Source organism: Panthera leo, chromosome A1, assembly GCF_018350215.1.
Source record: "Panthera leo isolate Ple1 chromosome A1, P.leo_Ple1_pat1.1, whole genome shotgun sequence".
In the NCBI taxonomy this organism is placed as follows: Eukaryota; Metazoa; Chordata; class Mammalia; order Carnivora; family Felidae; genus Panthera; species Panthera leo.
This window is the reverse complement of record NC_056679.1, coordinates 180,399,430-180,414,592: the sequence shown is the minus strand read 5'-3', so window position 1 is coordinate 180,414,592 and position 15,163 is coordinate 180,399,430. Positions and strand designations below refer to the sequence as shown.

The 15,163-nt window shown below is 45.8% G+C and overlaps 1 protein-coding gene across 3 annotated transcripts in view; it reads left to right on the top strand.

The window, feature by feature from the left end:
* TENM2 (teneurin transmembrane protein 2) overlaps positions 1 to 8,262 on the top strand; it is a 938,525-nt gene extending 930,263 nt beyond the window's left edge. For all 3 annotated transcript variants that reach the window (XM_042947342.1, XM_042947337.1, XM_042947345.1), the window contains 2 exons: positions 5,401 to 5,531; positions 7,174 to 8,262. In XM_042947342.1, coding sequence (XP_042803276.1) covers positions 5,401 to 5,531; positions 7,174 to 7,935 — 893 coding nt within the window. In that variant the 3' untranslated portion in view covers positions 7,936 to 8,262. The remainder of the gene's footprint in view (positions 1 to 5,400; positions 5,532 to 7,173) is intronic.
* The last annotated feature ends 6,901 nt before the right edge of the window (positions 8,263 to 15,163 follow it).

The window sequence follows — 15,163 nt, the reverse complement described above, 5'->3', positions numbered from 1 at the left end:
ATAAATAAACTTGAATGAATAAACAAACATTAGAAAGTAAAAATAAAATGGGCTTAAATGGAACAGGCAGATTTGTTTTTTCAATCAGTAACTAAATACCTGGATATGGCAAAACAATTGCACTGAGTAACCATGAATATCCAAAGTGGGGAAATTTATCCTCCACAGCAGCCAGCACCTACCTTGCACAGAATAGGTGCTCTGTAAATATAGGATCATTGCTGGATTAGAGACAGGCTTCTCTCTGCTTGATGCAAACACACTTCTTAAGGCAACTGCAAATCTGTATTCTTAAATGACTCTTATATGGGCCATCCCTAACAGAGTAGTTACCAAGTTATTGAAGGAACTAGTCTGTGCCCAAGGATGATGGATGGACTGTGAATCCCAGATTCCCTCTCATCAGAAGGTTCTTTTATGCCTATATATTTAGTAGCAAAGCTAACATTAAAACCCTCACAGCAGTCCCAGGGCAGGAAGTCTTCTTCACCTCTTCAGAAGTATGCTCTTAGGTACCATTAGTTCCTCTGTCAAACTTACACTAGTCAGGGCAGCTTTTGCCACATACATTCAGTGTTCTTTCATTCATTCACTCCATGGAAACTTACCGATCACCTATTTTGTGCCAGGCATTATCATAGGACCTGGGAGGGCATCAGTGGATAAAACAAAGCTTTTACCTCCCTGCCTGGAAGGAAATTACATTCTGAGAGAGACAAACAGTAAACAATAAGTACACAAATGATACAGTGTGTTTGAATGTGATTACTTTAGGGACAGAGGGGTGGAGACAATGAACAGAGTACGGGGACTTGGCATTGCTGGTGGTGGAGAAGGGGGACAGATTTTAAATGTGGTGGTTGGGTTTGTCATATTGAAGAGGCAACATTTGAACAAGACTTAAAAGAGGTCAGAAAGCCAGAAAATACTTTTAGGGAAGTACACTCTGGGCAGAGGAGCTTGTCGATGCAAAGCCCCCAAGATGAGTGTGTGCCTGACATGTTCAAGAAACAGCATCAAGGCTGGAGCTGTGTGAGCAAGGAAGAGAAAGGGAGAACCTGAGGTCCCACAGATAATGAGTGCCCTTATAGACCAGTAGGAAGACTTTGGCTTCTTCACTGAGAAAAAAAGGGGGTTTCCTGGAGTGTTCTCAGCAGAGGCATGGCATGGTCTACTCCAGGTTTAAAGGCTCGTTCTGGGAGGACCTAGGTGGCTCATTTGGTTGAATGTCTGACTCATGATTTCAGCTCAGGTCATCATCCCAGGGTCAAGGGATTGAGCTCCACGTCAGGCTCTGCATTGAGCATGGAGCCTGCTTGGGTTTCTCCCTCTGTCTCCCTCTGCCCCTCTCTCCTGCTTATGCTCTCTCACTTCTCTCTTTCTAAAATAAAAAAATAAAATAAAGCCTGGTTCTGTCTTATCTGCTATGCTGATAAGACATTGTGGGGCAGCAAGATGGAAGCAGGGAGGCCACTTAGAAGTCCAGGTGAGGGATGATGGGCCAAGGTCAAGGTGGTGAAGTGACAAGAAATGGACACAGATTCTGGGTCTGTTTTAAAAGTAAAAGTAGAGGATTTCACCCTTTACTCAGCAATTTCACACTTAAGTTTGTATATAAGCAAGAGAACTGAAAATGGGTTTTCAAACAAAAATCTGTGAGTAAAACCTACCCAGATATCCATTAACTGATGAATGGATAAAGAAAATGTGGTATATACAAACAATGGAATATTATTAGCCATAAAAAGAAATGAACTATTGGTACATGCTACAACAAGGATGAACCTTGAATACATTAAGTGAAAGAAGCCAGACACAAAAGGTCACATATTGTATGATTGCGTTTATAAGAAATGTCCAGAATAGGCAAATGCACAGAGATAGAAAGCAGTTTGGTGGTGGTCAGGGACTGAGGGGAAAGGAGAATGTAGAATGACTGCTAATAGGTATAAGGCTTCTTTTTGAGGTGATGAAAATGTTCTGGAATTAAAGAGTAACGATGGTTGTACAACATTGTGGATATACTAGAAGCCACTGAACTGTGCACTTTAAAATGATTAAAATGATGAATTTTATGTTATGTGAATATTACCTCAATAAAAAAAAAGTAGAGGATTTATCAGTAGATTTAGATGTGGAGAGCAAGGAAAAGAAAGGAGTTAAGGATGGTAGCTGGAAGGATGGAGTGGCCATTATCTGGGATGGAAAAGTCTGTGATGGGACAGGTTTGGGGAGGAAGATCAGGGGTTCAGTGTTGGACAAAACTTTGAAATGTAATTAGATATATTAGTTTAGAGTTCAAGGAGAGACACAGGATGGAGATATAAATTTTGGAGTCAGCATCAGCATTTAGATGGTAGCTAGGGCCCTAAGGATGGATAAGATCACCATGTTTGTGAGAGTAGATAGAGTGGAGATGTTCAGAGACTGAACATTCCAACATTAAAGGGCATTCCAACATTAAAGAGATCAAGAGGGTGAAACTAGGTGGCTCAGTCAGTTAAGCGTTTGACTTCAGCTCAGGTCATGATCTCGCAGTCCATGAGTTCGAGACCCACATCCGGCTCTCTGCTGACAGCTCAGAGCCTGGACCCTGCTTCAGATTCTGTGTCTCCCTCTCTCTCTCTGCCCCTCCCCACCTCACACTCTCTCTCTCAAAAATAAATGAACATTAAATTTTTTTTTAAAAAAGAGATCATGAGGCAGATGAGGAAGAACCAAGAAGGGACAAAGAATGCCTACCACAGTAGGAGAAGGACAAGCAAGTGAATGTGTTGACCAGAAAGTCAAGAAGAAAATGAAAGCAGGAGAATTCAACCTGTCAAATATTTCTGATAAGTCAAATAAGATAAGGACCCAAGATTAACATATGACTTAGCAACATGAAGGTCATTCATGACCTTAACAAGAGTTGGTTCAGTGGAATAATTGGGGACAAAGTCTGGTTCAAAGGAGAATAGGAAACAAGAAGTGGAGAGAATTATTTTGATCTTGAGAAGTTTTTATCAAGGAGGGTGAAAGAAAAGGATGGTAGCAAATGGGAGAATAGGGACAATAAATTTATTTTTTATATAATTTTTAATATAAATTTTAATATAAATATTTGAGAGAAAGAGAGAGCATGGATGCATAAGGAAGAGAAAGGCAGAGAGAGGAAGAGAGAGAGAATCCCAAGCAGGCTCCATGCTGTCAGTGCAGAGGCCAACATGGGGCTCCATCTCACAAACCATGATATCATCAGACACTTAACCAACTGAGCCACCAGGTGCCCCAGGAATTTCTTTTAAGGTGGACATTTGGTAGCATTTTTGTATGCTGACAGGGTTGATCCATTGGAAGAGGGAATAATTTGGTGCCATGGGGAAGAGAGAGAGAGTTGCTGGAGTGATATCCTTGGGTGGGCAAGAAAAGATGCTACCTACTACACACAGGGAGGGTTGACTTTAACAGCTCATCTAGATTAACAAGAAAAAGGTGGGAAATATGGGTACCGATGCTGGAAGGCCAGTAAATGTGATGAGAGTTTAGGGGAATTCCCCTCTGGCTGCATCAGGATGTTTTTGTTTTTGTTTTCAGAATAGGAAACAATGTCAGCTGCTCTAGTGAGAAGAGAAAGCAGATGTTGAGGGTGTTAGGGGAGAGTAGAAATGTAACATCACCCAGCAGAATGGGAGAATGACTGATGGAGGAAGGGAATATTGTCAGGCAGCAGGAAGGCACAGTTGGGGTTCACGGTCAAGAATTTAAAGGGACACCAGTCAGTGTAGTTAAGTTTGTTTCTCCAGACATATTCAGCTGAACAGGTCCAAATAAGGAATGGGCAAACATATGGATTTAACCAAAATTGTGATTTTCACCGAGCAAGTGATAAAGTGAGAACGGGACACAGGATCTGGGAATATATACAAGGAATGATTCTAATGATTGGCTATGGATATGTGCTAGGTAAGAAAAAAGACCAACATGTTGAGGAACAGGGACAAGAAGCTCAGGAGGTTTTGAAGGTCCCAGGGAGGGGGAGAGAGGATCAAGGAGCATGGGTGTCAGGTTATAAAATGAGTAAACTAGAAAGGAGTCCAGGTGGTGGTCAGAGGGTGATGTGCATGATTGAGATAATGGTAGATCAGAATCAGTGGTGATGACAGGGTCCAGAGGATGAATATGGGGGTTGGGGGAGGGGGCATCGAAGGAATGAAGAGGCCAGAATGTTGGAAGGATTAATCCTTATATAACGAAGTCACTAAGAATGAATTTAGAAACAGGTGGAGAGAAGGACAGTGGAGCAGGAAATCACCAAGAAATTGCAGGTGAGTGAGTGGCCCAGGGGTCAGTAATGACTGCAACAAGGAACACTTGTACCTCCAGGCCCAGCAACGGTAGGAGAAGTGGAGAGACATAGGGCATGATGTTGGGGTGCCCATTATAAACAGGGATAAGGAGCATAAAAGGGAGATTCCTGCTGGGCTCCAGGTCGATGCCATGGGTGAGACTTTGAATGCTCAAGGGATTCATGTCCCAGGCTCTCTGCTGATCACTGTGGAAGGAGACAAGGCAGCCTGAGGGCCTCGGTCTTACTCTGAGAGCCTGAATTAGTCAATGGACAGCAGGACCATGGGGCAAGAGATAGAATTCCCAAAACAAGGGACTCAGTCATGACCCTGGCAGGGGAAGGGAAGTCTTACTCTGGGCATGCAAGAGCACTCTCCTGGCCTCTCTCTGAAGAGTAGGTACCTGAAAAAAAGGGTCTCAGGAGCCAGAAGACTTTGGGCATTCCATATACCTTTGGAACACCCTTTCTATAAAAAGCCAGCCTCAGGGCAGCCTCCTGCCCCTGCCAATGTCTTACGTAGTGTTAATAATCATCACTTATCCATCTAGTTGATCATTGTATGTCCATCTTCCAAACACATTAACTGGCCTATAACAGATGCCTCCTTAAATACTTGCCAAGTGAGGGAGTTCATATTTATTGAGCTATCTATGTCCCAGGCACTGTGACAAGTCCTTTACATGGATTTCTCCTTCAACCTTCACAACAACCCAACAACACTGGTCTAGCTATCATCCCAATTCACATCTGAAGAACCTGAAACTTAGAGAGGGGCAGGAACTTACCCAAGGTCACAAAGTAAGGGGAATCAAAACTAGATCTTCCACCAGCACTGGCCTCCTACATCACCACATGGGGGTTATCAAGTGACCAAGGTTGGAAGAACATCCTTCCTAGGACCCATGTAAAGCAGCTCTGGGTCCAGACCAGGAGACCTTCACAAGCTCTTGCCTCCCTCCCCTGCTGGACTCCACACCCAACCACCCATTTTGTTTTGTTCTCTCCCCAAGAGCCTCAACTGCTTTCCATCCATCATGATTCAGAAATCTTTATTTTTGTTTCCACCATAGATGTGAAAAGCTGGCTTGTGATGTTTGGATTTCAGCTTAGCAACATAATTCCTGGCTTCCCAAGAGCCAAAATGTATTTCGTGCCTCCTCCCTATGAATTGTCAGAGAGTCAAGCCAGTGAGAATGGACAGGTAAGCGGAGGTTCCTGCCAAGAATATGAATTATTGTCCTCATTCCCTGTTGCAGACAGAACCGCATGGGAGCCAAGGGCACATCAGTAGGGGAGGAAAACATCAGAGCTGGGTATAAAAAGGTGTCTGAAACATTGTGACTTCCCAGGAAAGCGAATGTCAGGGCTATCACCTGTCTGGCGCAGCAAATATTTCTTCCCAACCTCAATTATGACCTTAATTGTGTTATCATTATCTGTTCAGTGTATACCCTTGAGTCACTCCTTGATTAACAATAGCACCGAGAAACCTAGTAGCAACCTACCATCTGCACTGCCTATAAGATCATAACCCTTTTGGCTTTTATGGGACATAATATAACTGTGGTTTGTAGTTTCTATCCCATTAAAGAACATTTTTATGCCTGACATAAAACCTCAGCGTTTTATGGCCCAAATGTATACAGATTGAGTTTTCAGAACATAATTTGTGCTTGGGTCTTTCAGTGATGACCGAGAGGTGGTCAGTTTCCATTTGGGTGCTGCGGAGACACTGGCACGGTCAGACAGGAGGGGTGGGCAACAGTGTTCAGATAACCCCTGTTACAGAACAGTGCCCAGCAACATAAAAGTCTGAAAGGTCTCAGCTGCTCTGAATAATCATCCACACTGTGTAACTAGAGAGAGACAAGGAGGAGCTGGTGGGTAATTGAGAACAACGTCCTCTCAGCTCTGCCCTTCGGGGACCACTCAGTGGATGAATAGCCATCATTTCTCTCATTTATCTAAGTGCTGTTACCTCCCAAACACAGCCTCTTCCATTATCCCAGCCTGTCCCCCAACCACCAATTGAGAGGAGTTGTAATTTGTGAGTAGAGAGCTCAAGGCCAAGGAGATAATGGTGATTTCGTCCCTCTGCAGAACTGGGGCTAGGATCCAAAGCAAATGACTCAAAGCCCAGGGATATTCCCTCTGGCCCACAATGCCAGAACCTCTTAGTCTGGTGCTTCTGAAACATTAATATGCACACAAACCACCTAGGGTATGCCTCGTTAAGATGTAGCTTCTGACTCAGTAGGCCTGGAGTAAGGCCTGAGATTCTGTTTTTCTAACAAGGCAGGTCCTGGCGATTCTTTTGCTGCTAGCCATGCTTTGAGTAGCAAGGTCTTAACCCAAGGAAGTTAATGAATGCTCAGGGCATTGGCCTCGAAAAAAATCTAGGTCACAGCAGCAGGGTTCATAGCTTCTCAAACAAACACCCTGCCCTACAGGTCAGGATAGTCCTGGGTCTGAAGTGTGCAAGGCAGCTGCCAAACCATCTGAGGGCAGAGTGACTCTCTCTTCTCCAATAATGGAGAGACATGGTAAGTGGGTAGGCCTGGGTATAGATGTCAGCAAGGTGGCAAACCTCTGTACTGTCTTTTTAGTTAGGGTCACAGTTACAAGGCGGACAGGTCACACCATCAGAGCACTGGGAACCAGCCAGCCTCTGCTAGTTTCAAAAGGTAGGACGTATTAGCTGGCATCGTTACAGATAGAAGACTAGTTCTTACAGGGAGTCCAAGAATTCCCCTTTCTGAGCCTTTTTTTAATGAGCTTCTTGGCCCATGCAAAGAGCTGCCCAGACCATCATCTCAGCCTTCTGTGTTTTCTTCTGCCCACAGCTCATTACAGGTGTCCAGCAGACAACTGAGAGGCATAATCAGGCCTTCATGGCTCTGGAAGGGCAAGTTATCTCGAAAAAGCTCCATGCCAACATCCGAGAGAAAGCAGGCCACTGGTTTGCCACCACCACACCCATCATCGGCAAAGGCGTCATGTTTGCCATCAAAGAAGGACAAGTGACTACCGGAGTGTCCAGCATTGCCAGCGAGGACAGCCGCAAGGTGGCTTCCGTGCTGAACAATGCCTATTACCTGGACAAGATGCACTACAGCATTGAAGGCAAGGACACCCACTACTTTGTGAAGATTGGCTCGGCCGACGGTGATCTGGTCACACTGGGCACCACCATCGGCCGCAAGGTGCTAGAGAGCGGGGTGAACGTGACCGTGTCGCAGCCCACACTGCTGGTCAACGGCAGGACTCGAAGGTTCACCAACATTGAATTCCAGTACTCCACGCTGCTGCTCAGTATCCGCTATGGCCTCACCCCCGACACCCTGGACGAAGAGAAGGCCCGCGTCCTGGACCAGGCGAGACAGAGGGCCCTGGGCACTGCCTGGGCCAAGGAGCAGCAGAAAGCCAGGGATGGGCGAGAGGGGAGCCGCCTGTGGACTGAGGGCGAGAAGCAGCAGCTCCTGAGCACGGGACGTGTGCAAGGTTATGAGGGGTATTACGTGCTTCCTGTAGAGCAATACCCAGAGCTTGCAGACAGTAGCAGCAACATCCAGTTTTTAAGACAGAATGAGATGGGAAAGAGGTAACAAAATAATCTGCTGCCATTCCCTGTCTGGATGGCTTGGCGGGAGTAACTGTTATCTCCTCTCCTAAGGAGATGAAGACCTAACAGGGGCACTAAGGCCGGGCTGCTTTAGGATACCAAGTGGCAAGGAAGCTCACATTTTTTGAGTTCAAATGCTACTATCCAAGCAAGAAGTCCCACATACTGAAGTAGACTAAAGCCTGGCTGAAAATTCTGAGGAAAACAAAACAAACGAATGAATGAACAAACACACAAAATGTTTCAAGTTCCCCTAAAATATGACCCACTTGTTCTGGGTCTACACAGGAAAAAAAAAAAAAAAAAAAAAAAAAAAGACGCGAAATGTCTAAAAGGAACAAGAGAACAGAAAACAACAAAACACAAAAAAAAACAAAAAACAAAAAAACAAAACACGTACACACGACCGAAAAACAAAGACGTGAAGACGAGAAGGCCTCCTATTCTATTACCTCACTCATCCACACGTGAGCGACGCAGACACATCCACCAGGGCCAGCGTCACAGACCAGCTGAGGAAACCGATTCAGACTGCTTGTTGGACAAATACCACAGACGTTTTCGTTTCAACCAGTACAGGTGCATTGAAAACACGACTTTGGGGGTGATTTGTGTGTAGCGACCGGGGAGGGGGGGATACAAGTGAAAGAGTGAGCACTGGAAATACTTTTTAAAGAAAGAAAGAAAAAAAAAACTAAAAACACACACACAAAAAAGGAAATTACTATCAAAAAATCAAAGCGAGATAATACCGTTCAGCACTTAACTCTCAGGTCCCAACTTAGTCCGGCCTGAGTTAATTTATTTGAGTGCAGAGTGTACAATTTAATTCAAAATGGTGGCTATAATCACTACAGATAAATTTCATACTCTTTTGTCTTTGAAGATTCCATTGTGGACAGTAATACGCAGTTACAGGGTGTAGTCTGTTTAGATTCCGTAGTTCGTGGGTATCAGTTGCAGTAGAGGTGTGGCATTGTGACACTCTTGCTAATGGGCACCACTTCAGATCACCCTGTACATACATAAGCCTCAAGGCACAATCACCGTTTCAGATTTTAAATTATTAGTGTGTTTGTTTGGTCCAGAAACTGAGACAATCACATGACAGTCACCACGAGGAGAGAAAATAAAAAATTTAAAAAAAAAAAAAAAAACACACAAAAAATAAAAAATAAAAAAAAAAAAGTCTAATAAGAACTTTGGTACAGGAACTTTTTTGTAATATACATGTATGAATTGTTCATCGAGTTTTTATATTAATTTTAATTTGCTGCTAAGCAAAGACTAGGGACAGGCAAAGATAATTTATGGCAAAGTGTTTAAATTGTTTATACATAAATAAAGTCTCTAAAACTCCTGTGGACACTGGTCTTCTGTGGAAATGCTTTGAGGTGAGGAAAATGTAAAGGCTGATGGAAGAAAAGGGAGCTTCCTAGACATACAGGCTGAGCTGGTATTTCAAACTTTGGGAGGAACTTTTGTTAGAAGGCAGCTCAATGCTCCCCAAACTGCTCTAAGTGCTAGAATGATCTCTGCCTACATCTGCAGCCCCCTTTTCTGCATGGATCAGAAGTGAGGAAAGTCTGGGCCTGGGGCTGGATCCATGCATGGGTGGGTCCCTCCAGCCCTCAAGGGACAGTCAGGCTTCTCCCTGATGCCACATTCTACTTCCAGGAAGTGCTGACAGGAAGTGAGGGCAAACCCTCTCACCTCACTGGGAGATGTGCATGTATTTGTGTGTGTTTATATTTTCTTCCAGATTAATTTACTCCCATATTTGCACACTTGGGGCAACCCAAATAAGGAGAACACTTATGATTTGGATGAATTTTCTTCCACCAAGGCCACAGAGGAATACCATAATCAATAGCTAATATTTATTGATGCTTACTAATGCCAAGAACAGCGCTAAATGCTCTGCACACAATATTTTCATTTAATCCTCATCTTTCATTCATTCAGCAACATTATACAGACAGCTTGTCATGTGCCAGGTCCTGTGCTAAGTTCTGGGGATAAAGGAGGTGGGCAGGCATAAACATGGGTCCTCGCCTCTTGAAACTAAGGGTCAAGGATGTAAACAGATGATAGTCAAATCATTACACTAAGCAGTGAAAATGGCAGGGGTATTAAGCGCCAAGAAGGATAGATGTATAAAGCTATGGAAGCACATTACTGGAGAGGTGACCTAGAGTGAGAACATCACAGAAGTTGCTGGGGGCTGAAAGAGTTAACCAGGTGAAGAGACTGAAAAGCATTCCAAACCTAGGGAACAGAATATCCAAAGGATCTGTGGTGAGACAGTCTGAACTCAAAAGAGGTTAGCAGGAACCGGAAGATGCACAGATTAAAAAGAAAAAACCCTTCAGTCTTTCTTTCATTAAAAACAAGAGGGAGTCTTTTCATAAACAAGTGCTCTGGACACAGTATGGCTGACGTGGTCATCTGTGTGAGGTGAAGGAGATGGCTGGCGGCCACTGACCTGATATGAAGGCATTTGGGACTTCAGAAGGAAATGGAAGTGCATTGAGTGGCTGGATTGCAAGGACAAGCTCCTGGTATCATTCATTCTGCAGGTGAGGAAACTGAAGCCAATTTTCCACAGCCAGTAAGTGGTGGAATAAGATTCAAGCCTAGCTGTGGCTGACTTCAAGGCCTCCCCAGGAGGTCTAGGGAGGACACCACCGAGACCCTTCCAGTGCTTCGAGTCACTGCTGCCTTCCCAATCATCCAGCCAGGCCAGGGGTGGTTTCCCCAGGCATAAGGAAAGGGAGAGAGAGGCAAGGGTGGCCTGCTTTACACCAGGTTGTCAAGTGTCATGGGCCCTGTTAGCATTATCAGCACAGCAGGCGAGGCTTCAGTAAACCACACAGGGGAACAAACACGTTTCGGACAACTTCCCTCTCAGAAGCATATGTGAACACTTTTGCCAAGTGCCGTGAGTTTGCACCATTTCCCTTCAGGAGGGAGGCAGGAATCAGTTCCTCCTATGTGCTTTGGTCCAGCTGCTACCTGCCTTTAATCTGAGTGGTGTCAGGGTCACTTGGATATATACTCACAGAGCAGCCTCCAACTGATCATGGGGCCAGCCTGAATCCTGGTTTGTTGGGGGCTATAAAGGTGTTACTCTGTTGTGTCTCCCTGGGTAGAAGCAGCCAGTGGGACAAAACATGACAGTTAATCACAGGCAAGAAGCCAGTGGGGAGCTCGTTTAGCCCAGAGCTCCTCTGCCCCAACCAGACTCTTAGGTGGCAGGTAGACCCAAAGGGGTGGCCAAATAGTGTGGCAGACAGGGAATCACAAAATGTCACCAGAAATTCACTAGAACCTGAAACTCTCCTCTTGTATGCCAACCATCTTTGAATTATCTATGAGTTTCCTCCTACACCTAGACCAGTCCAAGCCCTCACAATACACACACATGAATCAGTAACATGGAAGGGGAAGACAGCCTTGGGTAAAAATCCTCTCCTGCCTTTTCTCAGGCTAGAATGGTCCTAGAATGACGGGAGGAAATTCTTGACCTCTCCCAGGGCATTTGTACCTTGATACAGAATTCTGGAAAGGCAGTGCAGGGGATAGAATTGTGCAAAGAAGGCCTGCCTGGAAATACGTTCTAACTCCATGACTCCCTAAACATGGGAGCTTGAGATGATTACATTAGAGTAAATAGTAATAGCTGTTGTATAAGAGATATACCCAGCATAAGTTAACACAAAAAAAGTTGAATTCTTACTCATATAGTCATCCACTGTGGGTCAGGGATGGGAATGGCTCTGCTCCATTCAGTCACTCAGGGCCCCAGCCTCCTTTCACCTTGTGGCTCAGTCTTCTAGGTCTTCAGAATCTTCGACATCCTCTCCATTGAGCTGGTTGATGACACAAGACCCAAGACCACGTGTGTAACTATTTTATTTTGAATGGGTCCTACCTGAAAATGAGACATAGCCTCTCCACTCTCATATATCCATGGACCCACCTGCTGCAAGAGAGACTAGAAAATGTAGTCTGACTCTGACCTTCAGAAGAGGAGACTGGATATTAGTGAGCCCAAGCAGTCTCTGACATGTAACTCATGTCCAAGAGCCTCTGTTCCCTCACTTGTACATGAGGATTAGTAAGAACAAGGCTGCCATGATGACTAAATAAGATACTGTATCACTAACGTACGCTAAGTACTCAGGAAATGTTAGTTTTTATTACTTTTAAATCTTTGCTCCAAGCACAGGTTTTCTAAGTGTGAAAATTGAGGAATGGGCCATTCATCACATGGGTGAGATTTTTATGCAGGGGTTGGGAAGATGAAGGAGGACCTACCCTCAAATCGCACTCCACGTGGCAATTCCCCTCTTCCAGACCTAGGGAACATGAACAGGTACTCTCAGCGTGAAACCCTGGTTCATAGCCTCAAGGGCTCTTCAGAAAGATTGACATTTGCAAGGTCGAAGGTCTCAACAACATGAAGACAGACTATGTGAGAAAGACACCCATCAATGTTGATATCCATCAATATTCAATCACCGAGCACAATTTTGTCCGGCATGTTGGAAGCTGGGCATACAAAGATAAGTATCTCACGGTCCAAGATCTCATAGTCCAAGGTGTGAGGAGAAACAAGCCAATCAATGGGACACAGTAGGCTCAAGGGCACATAGAAGTGATGCATAAAAATGTGAAGCCCATGGGGTGCCTGGGTGGCTCAGTCGGTTGAGCGTCCAACTCTTGATCTCAGCTCTGTTCATGATCCCAGAGTCATGGGATTGAGCCCCGAGTTGGGCTCTACACTGAGCATGGAGCCTGCTCAAGATTTGTTCGTTCTCTCTCCTCTCTCTCTCTCTCTCTCTCTCTCTCCCCCCACCCTCAGCTCCTCCCCCACACACGCACTCTCTAAAAGAAAATAAACAAAAATGTGAAGCCTAGAGGAGAGGGCTGCAAGTTCTCTCCACGAGCATTTGTGCTGAGCCTTCACAGGTAAGAGAGTGTCATTTGGAAAAGGTGGAAGAGGGCACTCTGGGCTGAGAGGGAAGTGTGTATTAGACACAGGAGAGAGAAAAAAATATGCAAGTCGACCGGGGAGAAATCCAGAAAGGCTGGAACAATGGCTACGCATGAGCCCCCTGGCCACGTATTACAATCACCTGGGGGCTTTTGAAACATACCTACGACCTCCAGGTCCCAGGTCAATTAAACCAGAATCTCCAGGACTGTGAGCACGGGGAGGCATGGAAGCTCCCCATGTGATTTTCATGTGCAGCCTTGCCAGGACTGAGAAGCACCAGGTCAGAGCCCAACAAGTGGCGCGGGCCTGGGATGAGGAGTGTGGGAGAGATTGAAGCAGGAATGAAAATCAGGCCAGGAAGCTGGACATTCTCCTGCAGGGCTGGAGGGGGCCTACGTGGGGTCCTCCACCCTCCAAGATTAGGAAATCCTTCCACGAGCAAAGAAGGGAGTAAAGGAGAGCCAACAAAATAGAGCCTGGGAAATTGTAACAGCCCGAATGTACCAGCCCAGATTGAGGACCTGAACTGGGGTGACTGGGGAGAACAGAAGGAGAGCTCCTCAGAACACCATTAGAGAAGGGAGGACAAGGCTGTGGGACTCCCTGCGTGTTGGGGATAGTGTCTGTACGACACAGAGCATCAAGGGCAGGATCCCCGTGTAGCTCTCCAAGGAAAGCCTCATGTGCACCAACGTCTCTCCTCCCCATCCCACTCCAGTGAAAGTACTCAACACCTCAGGAGAGGGGTTTAAGAAGTCTAAGGCTTACCTTTAGGGAGCCTCTGAGGGGCCCAAGTTGGGACTTTCCAGGACAATTCTGGTTTGCCACACCCAAGTCCCACCTTCCATCCTGAGGGAGCTGGGCAGCCTGAGCCTCCTCTGACGCCCAGAGCTGGCACTATGACTGTGCAGCAGCCCTCCAAAAGCAAGGCTGCACCAGCACTGACTTCTCCTGTTTCCCAAAGCCCCACCTTCCCCAGCGATCACTTCTTCCTGGAAAATGCTGGGCTTGCAGTTTGGCCACTAGATGGCGGCCTTTCCCACAAAACCTTCTAGAGCTGCGTCTGTCGGCTCCAGACGGGTTTACATGTAAAGTGCTGGGCAGTGCCAGTCACTTAACAAGTGCATATTAAATAGTAAGCTACTATTCAGGAAAAACATCAGGCCTTTTTTGAATTATGGTCTTTGGAGTCAAAAACAAAAAACAAACGCTGCTTTAAATCCCAACTGTTCCACTTTCTAGCTAAGCCTTGGCTCTTAACCTCTGAAGACTCAGTTTCCTCCCCTGTAAAATTGGTAGAATACTATCTCACAGGATTGTTGTAATAAACACCCAATCTAGTGCCTAGCACATAGGGATGGCTACTGACTGACCTCAAATTACTATTATTCTTAGTCAGTGAGGACTGAAGGTGGGGCTCCCGCCTTGAAACTAGCTGCACACACAGTCCCAGTCTTGAAGTCTTGATTTGTGAAGAAGTCAAGGTTCCACTGCCCCCTCCATCTTCCTACCACACAAGCTACATAAAGCAAAAGGGCCTTTCTCTGCTAGCAGGCCCTAACAGTGGGAGGCCTGTGACCCCTCAAGGACAACCTTCCCAGTGGCCATCCTGCCAGAGAGGAACTAGGAATGCATTGCTTGGGTCCTTATCTGGGTTCTCAGTAAGTAGGAGGTGACCACCTGGCACCCAAACCAGCTCCACAAGCCTTCCCAGGGCTCCAGGGTCCCCAGGCCTGGGCAGAACAGAACAGAACCTCCTCTTGCCTGTCCCCACCTGTCTTTAGTGCTCCATGGGTGTGGCCACCTGTACAAAGCACTCCCCTCATTCTCTCCCCCTCTCCCTTCTCTACACCCTTCCAATGGCTCCCCACCCTGGCTGCCTTCTCCCTCTAAACCAACTCCAGTGGCAGTGAAAGTGATCTCCTTACGCGTATGCATTCATAAACCCTTTTGCCCACATGGATTGTATTTGAATTTTACCACCACCTGAGAGGCCAGGAGGAGCTTAGAGAGCTAAAGTAACTAACCAGAAGGTACACAACAAAACAGGCCCCTCCCAGGGGGCTGGTAGTTCTGTTCCCAGTCTATTACCATCATGTCCACTCCTGGGCCACCCCCTCCACAGCCCTTATCTTAGTGTTAGCTCAGCCAAATACATGCAGATTTCATTCTAACATGCTTCTTTACTTTCCCTCCACCTTTTTAAGGT